The following is an 18,078-nucleotide window of genomic DNA, read 5'->3' on the forward strand; positions in this document are numbered from 1 at the left end:
AAAAAATATATAATTTGTATCTATTTATCAACTAGTATCCACCACGTCACTCATTTTACGAAAAAATTGAATATTTTGAGGAGTATTGTTAACAATTCAAAAAATAAACTATGAAAGTGGGTCGATCGACACTGGGTTGCCAATTCGGGCCAGGAACCCAGGTTCGGTTATTGCATTTGGGCTAAAGGTTGGGGTCTTGGTTCAGGGGTCGGGGTCTAAGGTTAGGGTTAAAGGTTAGGGTGTGGATCTAAGTAGGTTCGAGTTCGGGTCCAAGTTCAGGTTCGGGAGCTGGGGTCGGAGTTTGGGGGCCGAGGGCTTAGGTGAGAGTGTAAGTTCTGGTCAAAGTCAAAGCCAAAATCAAGATCCGAGCCAAAATTGGTGTTTGAGGTCTCGAGATAGGGTTGAGTTCAAAAATATTAATGAAAGAGAATATGTTAAATAAATTTTAAAAGTAATTTTCTTTTTGCAAAATTTTCATTCTCATTTTAAAAACTGAACATTCTTATTTTAAAAGTACTTTTACTTTTTTAATTAAAAAAATAAAAAATTGTTCATAATATAAATTTCTCTCTTAAACTATATATATATACATTGAAAATTTCTACTATTATTATAAATCAAATGTCATATATATAGGAGAGTTATATTTGCATCTCATAAAATTATAAATACATTCTATTATTAAAAAAAATATATATAAACTTAATTAATTTTTGAAAATTACTCATAATATTTTTTTAAAATTTTTTCTTCACATTATTTTATGTTAATTTCAATACTTATTTTGATTTAATTTTTTTAATTTTTTCTAACTCATGTATATATTTTTTTCTAAGAAAATTTCATATAATTTTTTTGTCATAATTTTTAAAATATAATTTAATTTTGTTTGAGAGGTATATTTTTTAAGAATATAACTTGAAAGAGAAAAGTTAAAAATACCTAGTACAATTAAAGATATAAATTTTATATAAAATAAAAATTATTAAAATAAGGTGTACTTAAAAAATTGTAGGGTGTTAATAAAATTTCCCTATATATAAACTTAAATTATTGTATTTTCTTTGGGCATTTTACAAAAATACTGGATTTGGGGTAATACTTTTCAATTTTACTGTCACACGGCAGAATTAACATTTATACTGTCCTCCCCTTTTTTTTTTTCTTTTATACTGTCAATACCAAAACAAAAGTATGAGGCCTCCATCTTTAACAATTACAGACATAACCACCACAACAACACCAAGACAACCGGAAAATAACCATTAATTCCGACAAGATTGAACAAAAGCAGTATAATCGACGTCAATAAATAATCATGGCAAAACAACGGTAAAACAACACTAAAATAATCAAACAAAACAAAAAAAAATGATTAAAAAAATCAAACAATCTGCGGCACAACCTCAACACCAGATGCAAAATCAACTATATTTCCAAGTCTATTCCTAGAAAATTATAATAAAAAAAACTACTAAAACAACACTGAAACAACACAAAAACAAATGAAGCAAATATAACTACTTAGAAAAATATAAAAGAAACACACACCTCAAAACTCTCTTGTGAGTGAGCTCGTCAAATATATTTATAGGAGAACCAAAAGAAAAAAACCACAAAAATAGCCAAAGAGAACGAAGAAGAAATGTATTTATAGCCTCCATCTTCCACACTCACAGACAGAACCATCACAACAACACGAGAACACCCAGAAAACACCTATTAATTCTAGCGAGATGGAGCAAGGGCAGTGAAATCGGTATCAAATAAATAAATCATGAAAAACAACAGTAAAACAATACTAAAACAATACTAAAACAAATAAAACAATAAAAGAAAAAAATGATCAAAAATTAATTATGTTGTACACATCCTCAATACTAAATGCACTATATTTGCAAAGAAAGTTCTAGAAAATTAGAACAAAAAAAAACCCACACGAACTCTTATATTTTCAAAAAAAAACATAACTAAGAACTTCAAAATTTTTTTTTTTAAAAAAAAAAGAAGAAAAGAAAAGAAGATGAAGAAGAAGAACTGAACATGAAAAAAAAATAAAAATCATGAAAAACAACAGTAGAACAATACTAAAACAACGGTAAAGATGAAGAAAAAAAACTTGAAGAAGAAGATGAATATTAGAACATGGGGGTGAGATTTATGTGAAAAGCTAGAAGATAAAGATGAAGAAGAAGATGAATCGTGAGAAATGGGAGTGGGATTTTTAAATCTATTTAAATAAAAGAAAAAGAGTGAGACATGGGGTGTGATTTTTAAATTTATTTAAATAAAAGAAAAAGTAAAACATGTCACTTTTAAATTTATTTTTTTTCAGGCAAAGAGGAAATATGAAGGTAGTTGTATGAAAAAGAAAATTAAAATTAGAAAAATAAATAAATAAATAGAGTTGATGAGAGAGTTGCTTTAGTGAATAGTGTGTCTAAGAGTTGTCAAATCTCACGTCCAATCAATCACTCTAATAAAACAAAAAAATGTAAAATTTGATGTGAGGAGACACAACTACTATTATTTCCTATTGTTATAAATATTAATAATTATGTGGATGTCCAAATCTTTTATTTATTACCATTAATTGTAATCAATATTCCTCTTTTTCTTAGTTTCCCTTTTTCTTAGTTTCTTAATATCTCACTCTTGTATTTGTATAAATAGGGGTTCACCCCATTGGAATAAACAACTCAAAAATTCTCATTCACTTTCTCTCTCTCTTCATCTTCTTCTTTCTTCTTCTTTCTTCTCTTCTACTTTATATTATTTTATATTATTTTATAACACGTTATCAGCACGAGTCTCTGCCCAAGCTTCAAGCATGAGTCTCTGTCCAAGCTTCAAGCATGAGTCTCTACCCAAGTCCCAATGTAAGTATCTTGTTAAAGTTCTTGAATTGTTTCAAAGTCAAAATACACTAAATATATATTTATATATATACTCCTCTGACTGAAACAATTTCAAGAATCATTTGGTTTTTTTTTTTATCTATATATCTATATATTATATATGTATGTATATATTTTTATATATTTATTATTGATTTCATATATATAATGGTCTTATCATTCATAATATTTACAATATATGTGTGCCTATGATATGATAGAGAAAATCTATATAAATTATACATATATCCAGAAGATTATGTATCATCGATAAAATATTGCATATATCCTAAAGATTATGCATCATCGATAAAATATTGCATATATCCTAAAGATTATGCATCATCGATAAAATATTGCATATATCCTGAAGATTATGCATCATCGATAAAATATTGCATATATCCTGAAGATTATGCATCATCGATAAAATATTGCATATATCCTGAAGATTATGCATCCTCGATAAAATATTGCATACATCCTGATGATTATGCGTCCTCAATAAAATCTTGCATATATCCTGAAGATTATGCAAACGTAATATTCATTATATAGTTGATGAATATATAATGAAAGAGATGAATACATATTTATATATATGTTCTTGTATTCTTTGAGGACAATGAAAAGTAATCTAATATCGATATAGATTTTGACAAACATTTCCTGAAGTAAATGTTTTATATTTGTAAAAAAAAAATGATTGTATTTATGTGAATACAACTAAAGAATCATTAAAAATGATTATTATTGATGCAATTTTATAGTGGGTTTTGAATACCAAAAAAGAATGTTAAAAAAATTGCATTGAAACATCAAAGTATAAGAATAACAATGAGCATGACTAATGTTATTTAAATACATGAGGCATGTATTTATTGTTCATCATTCCCTGCAGAGAATGATACGAATTGAAGTCAATTACTTTTAAAGATTCTTCGTATTAGTCATGTTATTATACATTGTTATTACTTGCAATGTTGGAAATTATTGAATCTGACATATATTAAAGATTAAATTTTGCATACATCTTGGAGACTATGCAAAAATTGCATTCATATATTCTTTGAAATATCGTAAAAGAAATTGTTGAATAATTTCTTATATTTTTATGGATGAACAAGTAATAAATTTTTAAGAAATTTATAATAATGTTCTACTTGTTCAACGTCATTCCCCGAAGTGAATGTAATGATTTTAAATAATTAATGACATTATTTACTACTCAAATATTTCCAGAAAAAAGTGGAAACAACCAAAATATGAGATACCACACACAATCAAAGTGCATGAAATCTATATATCATGTGTGGAATTGAATAATAGTGGTCGCGTACTTGTAGTACGGACACACTTATAATCAAGATAAAAGTATACTTGATTATTTAATAGAATGTGAATTGTACAAACTTATTGTACATTTAGAATATTTAAATATCATTACCTAAAGAGAATGAATAGGCATGAAATTCTATTTCAAAGAATATAGATTTCACATATATTGGTAATGCCAGAAGCAAATTAATATATACATATTTTATTATTTCTTGAAATCAATAGTTTCAAACTATTGTTAGTACAGGATATGTATATATATAGTTACTATATAATTCAGTTTGCATATTCCCAAAAGTGGATATATAATTTACTAATATTTGTTAGTGATTCAATATAATCAAAGTGATAAAGAATCACAAAATGATTATTTGAAAAGCTTCCTGAAGAAGTACTCTTACATACAATTGCTACTTTGAGTAGTAAAATATCTTGGTATGTACCTAGATGTATAACTTTTATCTAGTTATGAAAGTAATAAGAGATGACTTATTATATGTACTGGTTGTACATTTAAATATATAATATATCAAGTCATGATAATTAGACTGATGAATAGTCTATTAATAAATTAGACGACTTGTTAAAAAGATACCAGGAAACATGAATGATATATTATGGTTATATCTATTTGACCATTATAACAACATGATGAAGTTGTCATATACATTTTACATTATACACATCATTGAATTGATGATAGTGATTCCTGAAGAAATATAAAGTTTGATAAACATAATAGTGACTCCTGAAGAGTGTATATGTTTTTGAGAATAATATAATTATATTATTCGTGTATATAAAAATGAAACTTGTAATGATTATGTTGTAATGAATTTACATTACATTTTGAAAGTTTCATTGAAATACAAATTATAGTGAACCTGAAGTTCATGAATTGAATTATTTTAACATGATCAATCATATGCAATAAATTGTCAAAGAACTTGACTAAATTTTGTTGAAGAACCAGAAGATTCTTCTCATTGTTATTTATAAGGCTCAAAAGAAGAATGTGCATATATTTCCACATAGAAAATATTTAAATTATATTTTCTTAACAATCTTGAGCCATTGTTAGATTTTTATTGCATAGTTTCTTATCGATGTGATAAGATTATATGATCATGCATTTACAAAATGTGTAAATTTATGTATTTCTAATTATACACGTATGACTCATTCTTATAAATGAATTAAGTTCATAAGTATTGAACTTGAAACTGAAGTTATTGAACCTGAAGTTCAATGTCATATAATATATATGAGTTTAAATAGATATTGATTCATTGTGATATATTAAAATCCCTACAGGTGTATTAATATTATTAGATATCACAATTTCTTAAAATTCTCTCGATCAGGGGGAGAGAAGCAGTTGGGATCGATGATAATTTTTGAAAAATGATCCTTGCACAAAGTTATAAGAACGATATAGTTCAAAATGATATATACCAACTGCAAATCAATATTACTCAAAGTTGAGATAGAATGAGTTGAAAACGCCTAAAGCGTAAATGAACAATATAGAAATTATTAGTAAATGTTCATTTGATTTGCCCTGAAGTTGTTAAATCTAGAGGTACTCATGGAGATACCTTAATGTTATAAAGTATTAAAATGATAACCGTGATGAAAACGGTACTCGAAAAGACTCCCAAGAGAAGTTAGACATAACACATTTGATCATAATTGAATCCCTGAAGTGATTCTATATAGGTACCTATAAATGATAAACATATTTGAAAAATATATAATTTAAAGAGATCTCTATTAGTTATGTCAATATGGGAGGAAATTATCATTTATTGAAATTTTTGTCGACAATAAATATTGAATGTTTGCATATGCAATAAATTAACATGAGATAGCAAGGATCATGGTATTAGATTTGTCAAGAATCATCGACATACATTTTGATTTTTGGCCAAAATATTATGACGCGGTCCAGGAAAATTTACTCACATAAAGTGAAGTAAGACCTGTAGGGTGTGCAAATAAATATTTCTAATGAAAAATTTGCATATATGTATTTGTACATAATGAATTGTTGTACAAAGTTTGCATAGACATGAGATTGATTGAAGTAAGGCTTAAATATTGAGAAAATATAATCATGATTTGATTATAGCCTGGAATATATTTTACGAGGATTTATAAGCGTCACATAAATGTTGCAACAAAAGGTTATTTATTTGGAGCTCCTAATATAGTGAGAATTTGAAATAAGCCTTATCTAAAAATTCTAGAAGAATTTAATACATGTCTTAAGTGATATAAATTCAAAGTCGCGCGCACTATATGACAAAGATCTTTGTATGTAATAAAGACATATAAGTAAATTATTGTTTGAAAAATACGTATAGTTGTCTATGCAGTATAAATACGTAAATTATACGTTGTGATAGACTCTTGAAGAGTTTTTGATTAATTGCAAAACAAACTTTTATTTCTTTTGTATATCGATAAATATTAAATGTATAAAGTTTGTTCATTAGTATTGAAGTCCTGAAGTACTTCACATGTATTAAGAATTATAGATATATGATCATTTGATATGGAAATTAAGATCATACAACAAGATGGAACAAATATATGGTCTTGAAGTACCATCATTGTTACAAACGAAAATTTATATTATCATTAATGTGTTATGTTCATATCTACTTGAAATGTTAAATTTTAGTATGAACAAGATTGTATATACACATGAATGATACAATTAGTTGGATAAAGATTAATGTTCCACGAACCCCTCATCTATAATTTAGAAGTCCATACATACTCTGGAAGAGTTATAGAAAATATATGATCAAAGATTATATATGGTGATATTTTAAAAATGATAACAATAATCTTATGAGATCTATTATCACCAAAAGAATTATGGATCATATGTGCATGATGGGGAGACATATTCATGTTGCATTCTTTTTCCCTTAGCTCAGGTTTTGTCCCACTGGGTTTTCCTGACAAGGTTTTTAACGAGGCAACTTGCAAATAGTTATGAATATGAAATATATATTGTACTCTTTTTTCCCTAGCTCAGATTTTGTCCCACTGGATTTTTCTGGCAAGGTTTTTAACGAGGCAACTATAAATCATGTTAACATACTTGCATTTTATGAAGCAAGTAGAGAATGTGTGGGAGTGAGATCATTGACATAGCATATTCGGGAAACATATGGATTGCACTCTATAAAGAAGTATCAACACAAACAGTTCTCTATGGATAATACTGCTTCCATCGCTCAACTAAAAGGAGGTACATTGAAGGAGATAGAGTTAGAACACATTTCACGAAATTCTTCTTTATACGCTTCAAGAAAATACATATTGGTGTTCAACATATTCAATCAAGTGTCAATCTTGCAAACTTATTCACAAAGTTATTACCAACATCAACATTTGAGAAGACGGCAGACAAGATCGAACTTCGTCGATCAGAAGATCTCCACAAATGCCTAAATGAGGGGGAGTTAGTTTACACTATACTCTTTTTCCTTTGATCAAGTTTTCAGCAAGATTTTTAATAAGGCAGTTATTATGGACATCCAAGGGGGAGTTTTATAAATATTAATAATTATGTGGATGTCCAAATCTTTTATTTATTACCATTAATTGTAATCAATATTCCTCTTTTTCTTAGTTTCCCTTTTTCTTAGTTTCTTAATATCTCACTCTTGTATTTGTATAAATAGGGGTTCACCCCATTGGAATAAACAACTCAAAAATTCTCATTCACTTTCTCTCTCTCTTCATCTTCTTCTTTCTTCTCTTCTACTTTATATTATTTTATAACACCTATTTTATTATTATTATTATTATAAAATGATGAAAACATAAATATGACAACAATGTATGATACATATTTTATATAAGACTACCAAGAAGAACAGTATAAACATGTCAAAGTAAGAATGAAAGACATTGTAAAAATAATTGACACAGTAGAAAAAAAAAACAGTATAAAAGTAATAATAAGCGTGTGACAGTAGAAAAGTAATAAAATAAGAAAAGTTAGTAATGTATGTAAATTTCCCTTTTTTTTTTTTTTTTGAATAAATTACTTAAATACCAAATAAATATATAGGCCCAAATTGATACGGTTGATTGGAAAACATGATATATAACTTAAAGAAAACGCTAACAGTTGGTTATATATATCTCATCATCAACGCTTTCCTAGTTGAATATTAGAAGAAATCCACTCGGTGACTTCCCCAACAAGTAACCTCTGTTTGTTTACTTCTTAATTTCTCGTCTCCTTCCATTCATATTCTAGGCTATCAACAAATGTATTCTCTCTTTGTTTATTCAATTTTTATTATTTGTTTTGTGTGTGAATATTCTTGTTCTAACATGAAAGTCGGTTTTTTTTTGTTTCAGTTAATAAAATTTGGGATATGAGAGGAATGAAGTGTGGTGATGATGATGATACAATTGGTGGGACTGAAAATGATAATAATAATACTTTTGAGGAAAGTCTAACTACTTGTGATGACTTTCATACCAATTCAATGGTTCAATCGAATTGTGGCAAGGTACGTTTTCATATCGAAACCATATATATATTTTTTGGTTGTAAGTACTTTCCATTTTTTTTTTTTTTGGTTTGGAAGCAGTTGAATATTATTTGTTGTGGCTTGATCTGTTTTGATATTTGATTCATATTACGCAGACTGATCTAAGTGAAATTCGTTAAATTAACGATATGAAATGTTAAAATTTGTAAAATAATCTCACTTAATGCCATGATTGTCGCATAATATTAATCTATAATTTATAATTGTTTTTGCTAATAAAAAATTTTAAAAAACTATTTTTATAAAACACTCCAAATAACTTTGGTTGTATATAATGTTTTGAGTATTTTGTAGGTGAATATTTGATTTGAAAACTTAGTATATTTTATATTGTTTTTTTATGCTTCTTAGTTCTTTGTTGGTGGCTTATTCAACTTTTTTATTCTAATTTATTGTAAACGGGTTGGTTAACTTATTTTTATTTTTGTTAAGAATTTTGTTTGATCTCAAAAAAAGAAAAGTGTCTAGATTTTATGAAATTTTTTAAATAGTGAATTAATCCTTATAAAAATAAATTTATTTAGTGAAAAATTAATGTAGTTATTTTACATATTGTTAGTTTGACAAATTCTCCTAACTAGAAGTTGATGGATTCATGCATGCTTTAAAGAAAAGTTTTAAAATACATTTTCTTTGTGCACTCACTCATTTGATTCACTTCTTTTATGCAAATTTATGGTAACAGTTACATCCAGACAAAGAAGTTGGCCAAAATTCAGTTGATAATAAGGAGGAAATGACTATACAAAATGTTGTAAAACAACATGTTCTTTGCTTTCTCCCAGCAAAATCACTATGCAGGTTCAGATTAGTATGCAAAGACTGGAATCACTGGATCACTCAACCTTTTCTAGCTCACTTACACTCTTACAATTACCAAGACATCTCTGGAATTTTTTGTCAAACTCTTTCAGAAAGGCCCTTTTTCATCTCCTTAGACCATTCGGCTTGTGGGGTTCAGAGTTCCACCCTCAGTTTCTTACCCGAATCTGTTTTCATCAGAGCCGCTTCCCACGGCTTGCTCTGTTGCCAAAGCATCTTCACACACAATCCTCGCTACTACATTTGCAACCCCGCAACCAAGGAATGGAAAAAGCTTCCAAAACCGAAGTTTTACCATTGGCAAAACTCAGCCGCGGTAGCTCTCAATTTCCACCCTTCGGTTTTCAATTTCAAGGCGAATTTTGAGCTTGTGTGTGCTGTGGCTGTACCCGAAAACCATGTTGTTTGTTTCGAGATTTACTCTTCGAGATCAGGCTCTTGGAGAATTTCGGGTACTGAATGTTATGAAGAAGATGCTTTGAAGCTTAAAGGAGATGGATTTTGCTTAAATGGGGTGGCATTTTGGGAAACTTGTTGTGGTACAATTTTGGCATTTTATTTGAGTGATGAGGAATATGGTATGTTAATAACACCTCCCACCACTGGATCATCATCCTTATCATCATCATCACAAGGCTTTTTGACACAAATCAATGGGGAGTTGTGTTACTTTGTGGTTCATGAAAATATAGATGGATTAAGAATTGACATCCATGGAGGATGGGATATGAGTTTCAAGTACAGAATATCTCTGGATTCTTCAACTCCAAGCCAAACCAATGGCGAGTTGAGGGTTCTGCCTTGTGTTAATGGAGAGGTTGTGATGGTTATTTCTAAAAGAGGATTTTTGGGTGCTTATAAAGTGAAAGATAGGAAGATGAAATTGAGTGGCATTAGTTATGGTCATGATAATAGCATAACGAGTGATGAATATGTTAAGTGTTTGCCTTATGTGAATAGTCTTGTATCTGTTGGTAGTCAGATTGTTGAGAGTCAAGACTTTTATCACTGAACTATCTTGTACTGATTTTGCAATTTTGGCAAAAATTCTTTTCCAAGTGTTAAACAGTGTTTTCTTTCACCCAAAGGAAAGCAGGCTAGTATTTTATATCTATTTTTGTTTGTAATAACAAATGTTGGAGTTTCCTTATTTTTAAATTTGACTGATAATTGCACTTTAAGAAACTATTATTTATATTGTGATTATTTGTGACTGTAAATGATCAGTATTCTTTTCTTTGCACAAATAATTAGAAGGTAATATATTTTATTATGTTTTTCTTTGCACAAATATGAATGTAATATATAATATATGGTCTTTCTATTAGATTATTATAGCCATTTCTAAAAAAATTGATCATTAGGAAGTTTCATCTGAATAAACTCGTTTTGTTATGGGAATTTTCTCAATAATACCTGAGAATTTGATATTGAATTCTACCAAAAAAAAAAAAAGAAAGTAAATATATGGTGTACTGTTACAGATTCACCTAAAATTGTATAACACTAATCACAGGTTTCAAAATGACAAATATAAATCAAAAGTTGTAGATTTTAGTTTAAAAATTCCAACATATGGTATTAAACCAAATCTCTTCTTATCCAACTCAAACCTTTTCAGTTCATGACAAACACATGCACATTTGTTTGGAGGGTCATCAAATTACTTGTTTAAGGAAAACACAATATTTTATTGCCTATTGTCATTTTTTTATTGTTTGTAATTTAGTAATATTTAATTTTATGTTAGTTATGCTAGTTCTTTTTCCTTCCAATTTAAGATAATTGTGGATATAGAATTCTATAATTCTATTAAACTAAGCTAAATTGCACATTATGTGAATGAAGATTTGCATTTAGAAAGAAATTATTATACAATATCTGTAAAAAAAAAAGTTTAATGCCGATTCTACACTACACTATGTTCCAAAAAAAATAAAAATAAAGGATGTTTTCTCTGTTTCACGGCTGTTTTTTCTTTGTTTCAAATCTTAAGTCTGTTTTTTTTTTCTGCAAAATAAAGTTAATTTGAGAAAAAAAAAAGATTAAGTGGTTTCCTTTTTTTTTTTTGATAAATTCCAAACACATTGATTCAATTATCAAAATTATACCATGGGATTATGACTTGTTATACGAGTAATGTAAGATAAATACAATATTATATAAGTGATTTTTTTTAGATAAATAAGTGGTTAATATAATAACAATGTAATTAAAAAAATGAATTTTTTTCATTTTTACACTTCAAAATATTTTTTTTTTATTTTTACGAAATTCTTTATAGAAAGGGGTAAGTTGAAAAATGTCTCTTTTATTAATCAATTAACCAAATTTGCCTTTAATTTTATATTTATTTGAAACATACCTCTTTTTGTATGTGTTGTACCCAAAATACCCTGACATAAGAGAGTCACATGGAGAGTATCCTGAAGTGACAAGGGCAAAATTGGTACAATGTTTAAAAAAAGAGGTAAAAATGATAGACTTTAAAAAAGAGGGTAAAAATGAAAAAGGACAATATGAAAAGGGTATAGAATGTAATTTCCTCTTATAGAAACCCGTATTGCAACTAGCGTTGAAACCACTTTAGAAATCCAAACCGTAAATTTAAAGAAAAAAAATTAAAAAATAGTATATGGGTAATTATTTCCCTAAAAAAAATCATTTGATATTTTCCTTATAAACAGGTAGAATTGCATGATGGTTATTATGGTTACTTTAGCTTGCTATACAATTACACCATTTTTTTCATTAAAAAATAACAAAAAAAATTAACTATACAATTTTATTTAATTGAATCTACATTGACCAATTGGCAATTAGTTAGTTTGTTTCATTAATTGGAAAATAATTATTAACTAATGTATGTGGTTATAATTTATAAGCGGTAAATGAAAGACTAATTATAGAAAAAAATAGTAAAAGATAAAACAAAATTAAACTAAGTTAAGAAATTAGTTTTTGAAGGAGAAGAGCCCTAGTTTGTAGGAGTCTCATTGGAGGAGGAACTCTGTAATCCCAAATCTATTGTTGAATTTCTTTCTGCAACAACAACAACAACAACAACAACCTTCTCTCCTTTCTTCTTCTCTTTAGTTTGGGATTAATCCAACTTTCCCATTCTCTTCTTTCAGGTATTTCTTTTGTCCCCTACCCCATAATAAAATAAATAACTCATAATACAACAAAAGAAAATTAGTTTTACTACTGTTATTCTGATATTTGATTTAATGAATATTCCATTTTTGCAATCATAATTAATTTTTTATTTACTATAGCTTCTAACATTTTCATATTATATATATATATATATATGTATATAGAGACATCAAATCTTTGAGATGAGCAGTTGCAGGGGAGGTGAAGGTTCGTGAACTACAAAATATTGGTTCCCAAACTTTAGATGATGTCTTCCTCATCATCTTCTGTGACTGCTCCCTCCCCGGATTCAAATTCCACGGCCACCACTCCACCGCCGTCCCCGGTGTTGCCTTCGCCACCGTTGGTGATAACACCACCGCCTACATCATCAACACCGCCGCCGCCACCGACAAGTTCCCCCCCTCCAAATGCAACAACATCATCACCGCCACCTCCTTCTTTGCCGCCGCCGCCGCCGTCTTCCTCCATCGATGGATCTCCTCCACCACCTCCTAACAACAATGTTTTGAACCCGCCGCCCAGTGAGTTTGTTTCGCCACCCCCGCCATCTCATTCTTCTTCATCTTCGCCGCCACCGCCACCGCGAGCCATTAAATCTCCGCCGTCTCATTCGAATTCATCGTCGAATAGCTCGTCGAGCTCGGAGATGTCAAGCTCAACGAAGCAGTTGGTAATAGGAGTTGGGGTTGGAGCAGGGGTTTTTATATTGGCTTTGATCGCCATTTGTTTAGTTTTTGGGAAGAAGAAGAAGAGGAAAAGTGATCATGTGCAATATTATGGCGCTGATCCTTCTCAAGGTCCAAGAGGTTTGATCTTTTTAATAATACCACAATACGTATCTTTAAATAATCTCATACTACTAGTAAATTTTTAATACTCACAAAATCACCACCTCCCCAAGTCAACATATTTGAAAACATATTTTGGGGACCTCCTAAAACACGTTCTATAATTATGAATATACAAACCAAAATTGTGAAAGCTTAACAATAACATACCCAGTTAAGTTAAGATGTGATATGATTGCACCGCAATATTGAAAGACAAGATATTAAGCGGCGTTTGGTTTGAGGTAATGAAATAGAATGGAATGGAAATAAAACAATTTTCATTCTATTCTTTTGTTTGGTTACATTTTAAAGTATTAGAATAGCATTCCGCATTCCAATGGAATGTTCTTTCTACTATTTTAGTAGAATGATTATTCCATTTTAAAAAATAAAGAAAGATCATTCCAATATAACAAAATAAAAAATTTAATGATTTTTTTATCAATTTTATTTGTATGTATTTTAAATTTTATTCTCTTCTTATTCTTATTTTCATTCTTCTCCTTATTCTTATATTTTTATTCTTCCCAACCAAACACTACTTAATAGATTATTGTATCGAAGTTGTTTGAAAATGCTAGTTTCAACAATTTTTGTTATACAGGTAGTAAATAACTAGTTGAATTACCTTAATTGCCTGTGAAAATATACAAGAAATTTTGTAAATTTACAAATAGCCATAGTAAATACAGCGGTACATTATCGTACATACAAAACTAAACTAATAAAATCCTCCTTATTGACTCAAAAAAAAAAAAAGAAAACAAAACAAAATCCTCCTTATGCTAAGATAGCGTACCCCTTTGGAGATATACGGTAGATTTTTCCATTTGAACACTTATTGCTCTTTAGAGGATCCCAATTCCCACATATTATATTTTAAATCAAAATATGTACTAATTTATTCTGAAAACTAGCACCAATAGAACTCTCAAAATGCACAACATTTTTGTTTTAGCATTTCTCATAATTGGTTAATTTTTTTTTTTTTGATGAATACAACTCTCATAATAGTTGGTACCCTAAACATGCATACGTACATTTAGTTTGATGATCTTCTGTTTTTTTCATTTTGGGGAAACAGATAATAATGCTTCTTATTACAACAACAATCAACCTCATACAAATTGGAACATGGGCCCACAAGGAACAGATCACGTGGTAAGGCTTAATCCGCCACCAGGAGGTGGCGGTTCGGGAGGTGGCGGTTCAGGGGGTGGCGGTCCATGGCCTTCACCGCCTCCGCCACTTCCTCCAGGCATGAATAGCGGTGAGATGAGCTCGAATTACTCGGGACCACGACACCCACCACTGCCGCCTCCTTCTCCATCACTGGCTCTTGGGTTCAACAAAAGCACCTTCACTTACGACGAGCTTGCGGCGGCAACGGGCGGGTTTTCGCAGGAGAATTTGTTGGGACAAGGCGGGTTTGGGTACGTGCACAAAGGGGTTTTGCCTAATGGGAAACAAGTTGCGGTGAAGAGCCTAAAATCGGGAAGTGGTCAAGGTGAGAGAGAGTTTCAGGCAGAGGTTGAGATCATTAGCAGAGTACACCATCGACATCTTGTGTCACTTGTCGGATATTGTATTGCCGGTGGACAGAGAATGTTGGTTTATGAGTTTGTTCCTAATAACACCTTGGAATATCATCTTCACGGTGCGTACCTAATTTTAATTCTTATATATTTATAAATAAATATTCTACTATAGTTTTCTTTTTTTAGATTAATGGGAATTTTATTTGTATGGTTTAAAGGTAAAAATTCTTAAAATAGGGTAACTGGTTACCTTTATTTTGATTTTTCCAATGCTATATTTTCGTACATATACAAATAGTATAAAAATCTATAAAATTTATAATTTTTTTCAAATTAATCACACTTAATATAACTTTTATCCAATTACTAAAACGATTTGGGAGTACATTTAATTTATAGAATTACCACCTATATTGGTCCCATTCATGTTTATAACTTTTCTTTTGAAATTTTGATTAATTTTTTCTTTTTTTTTATTTTTACGGTGTAGGTTGCTCCGATAATTATTATTGAGTTGCTACGTAGATTTGAGTTACTATTTAGATTCCTCCATTGGTTACTATGTGGTTTCTTAATGAATTTTAGTAAAATTATCAAAAAAAAAAAAATTAAAATGTAAAAATGAAAATACTCTAAATTATTAACTTAAAAAAATCAGAAAAAGAGTTATGAAACTCGATATATGGTAAACTATAAGGTTTAAAGACCTTGTTTCATACACCATTGTCATCATATTAAGAAAAATTAGACTTTTTTAACTTTTTTGATGTAAAATTTTGCAATGAATATATAATGATGTTTTGGTTAATTGATTTTTTGCATGCAATGCAGGGAAAGGTCTTCCATGTATGGATTGGCCAACTAGGCTTCGAATTGCAACGGGATCAGCTAAAGGGCTTGCTTATCTTCATGAAGATTGTAATAATATATATTTATATATATAAATATCATTCCTACTTCTATTAAATATTTAAATATATATATGGTTTATATATTCTCACTTTGGAAATATTGTTGGTATGTTCAGGCCATCCACGAATTATTCATAGGGATATTAAAACTGCTAATATTCTCCTCGATTACAACTTTGAAGCCATGGTATTATATATTTCTTTCATTTTCTTTTTTCTTAAAAGGAAATAAAATTAAATATTAAAAACTCACTTTAATTAATCTTACAATTGTTAATTTTGTTTTTGTATGGCAGGTGGCTGATTTTGGGTTGGCTAAGCTTTCTTCTGATAACTATACCCATGTATCTACAAGAGTAATGGGCACATTCGGGTAATTAATTATTAAGTGATCATTAAATACATAACTAATTAATAAGTTTGATTTAATTAATGTATGAAAGTATATGAGATGATGATGGTGATGATGCAGGTACTTGGCTCCAGAATATGCATCAAGTGGGAAATTAACAGATAAATCTGATGTTTTCTCATATGGGGTTATGCTCTTGGAGCTCATAACAGGACATCGACCTGTAGATCCTAACAGTGCAATGGATGATAGCTTGGTTGATTGGGTAATTTCAACTATACATGATCAAATCCTCTTACCATTTAAAATATATATAACTATATAGATTAAGGGTACACTCCAGAAAAATGAGTATACCAATGTTCTTATTGTGTTTTCGATATCTAGTTATATATTAATTACGATTTTTTTATATTATAATTATTTTAGATATTTTTATAAAATTTCAGAATAATTTATAAAACTCAAACACTCTATGATGACACTAGTGTATAAAATAATAATAATAAAAAGACATAAAAACAATAAATTGTTTGAATTTTATTTTTGACAAATAAAATTATGCACGAAAAAGATGCATGCCATCAATATACTCATTTTGTTTGGGGTGCACCATGAAATTTCTGTATACATTATTTACATTATTGGTCTCTTTGTTATAATAGTTGACACATGCATGAATTTGTGATTACACACAGGCTAGACCACTTATGCAAGTTGCCCTTGAGACTGGTGTTTATGACGAGTTAGTTGATAAACGATTGGAAGACAATTACAACCCACATGAGATGGCGCGCATGGTCGCTTCTGCCGCCGCATGCATCCGCCATTCGGCCAGAAAGCGCCCCAAAATGAGTCAGGTACCAACATGTTCGATAAAATGCCTCTAGAAAGAAAGTGAAAAAAATAAAATTAAGAACCTAATAAGCTAACCAATTGGTAATGAAATTGGTATACGGTATTATCTTTTTACACATTAATAATGTGAGACTCTAACACAGACATGTTTGGTTTGGTTTTGGGGTTTTTGGTGAAAACAGATTGTTCGGGCCCTAGAAGGAGATGTTTCGCTGGATGATTTGAACGAAGGTGTGAGACCAGGCTATAGCTCAATTTACACATCGAGTGAGAGCTCAGACTATGATGCGAGTGCATATAATGCTGACATGAAAAGGTTTAGAAAAATGGCTTTGACTAGCCAGGAATATCCGAGCAGTGAGTTTGGGACTTCCACTAGTGATGAGTCCCGTGAAATGACCAATCTTCCTGGACACCAAAAGCAAAACTTTTGAGTTTAGCAAATCAATACGACTTCGCAACAAAAACAAAACGCAGTCGTTTTTATTAGCAACTAGTTTATGCTTTTGTTTGTTATTATGTAACATTATTTGTTGTCATTTAATTGGGATTTGGGGTTACAACATTAATGTGAGAATATACTTTGTGATAACTTGATATGTTTAGTTCATGATATTTTATAAAACTTACTTCAAAAGTTACGAAATTATTTTAACTAATATGTTTGGTGTGTCTAAGTGAGTGTGAGTGAGTGAGTGAGTGAGTGAGTGAGTGAGTAAAAGAGATCAATTGTTGTTGTGTATTTAATAATTACTAAGCTATATTTTTCATTTTACTTGATTGA

General features: G+C 29.5%; 2 protein-coding genes across 3 annotated transcripts; both read left to right on the forward strand.

Annotated features, from left to right (window-relative positions):
• The first annotated feature begins 8,337 nt into the window (after positions 1-8,337).
• Positions 8,338-10,834, forward strand: LOC115714424 (putative F-box protein At3g23950). 2 transcript variants are annotated; one of them, XM_030643128.2, is made up of 3 exons: positions 8,338-8,533; positions 8,625-8,779; positions 9,507-10,834. In XM_030643128.2, exons 2-3 carry the CDS (start codon positions 8,642-8,644, stop codon positions 10,653-10,655), a joined length of 1,287 nt encoding a protein of 428 aa, XP_030498988.2. In that variant the 5' UTR covers positions 8,338-8,533; positions 8,625-8,641; the 3' UTR covers positions 10,656-10,834. The 2 variants fall into 2 exon arrangements, with proteins under 2 accessions (XP_030498988.2, XP_060970550.1); XM_061114567.1 differs by having other exon boundaries at positions 8,338-8,779.
• A 1,770-nt stretch (positions 10,835-12,604) lies between these two features.
• On the forward strand, positions 12,605-18,078 carry LOC115714400 (proline-rich receptor-like protein kinase PERK4). Its single transcript, XM_030643089.2, has 9 exons — positions 12,605-12,777; positions 12,967-13,611; positions 14,720-15,292; positions 16,005-16,091; positions 16,201-16,271; positions 16,381-16,457; positions 16,557-16,701; positions 17,135-17,296; positions 17,477-18,078. The coding sequence occupies exons 2-9, from the start codon at positions 13,047-13,049 to the stop codon at positions 17,726-17,728; spliced, it is 1,932 nt and encodes a 643-aa protein (XP_030498949.2). The 5' UTR covers positions 12,605-12,777; positions 12,967-13,046; the 3' UTR covers positions 17,729-18,078.

This window comes from Cannabis sativa, chromosome 4, assembly GCF_029168945.1.
Source record: "Cannabis sativa cultivar Pink pepper isolate KNU-18-1 chromosome 4, ASM2916894v1, whole genome shotgun sequence".
NCBI classification, from domain to species: domain Eukaryota; kingdom Viridiplantae; phylum Streptophyta; class Magnoliopsida; order Rosales; family Cannabaceae; genus Cannabis; species Cannabis sativa.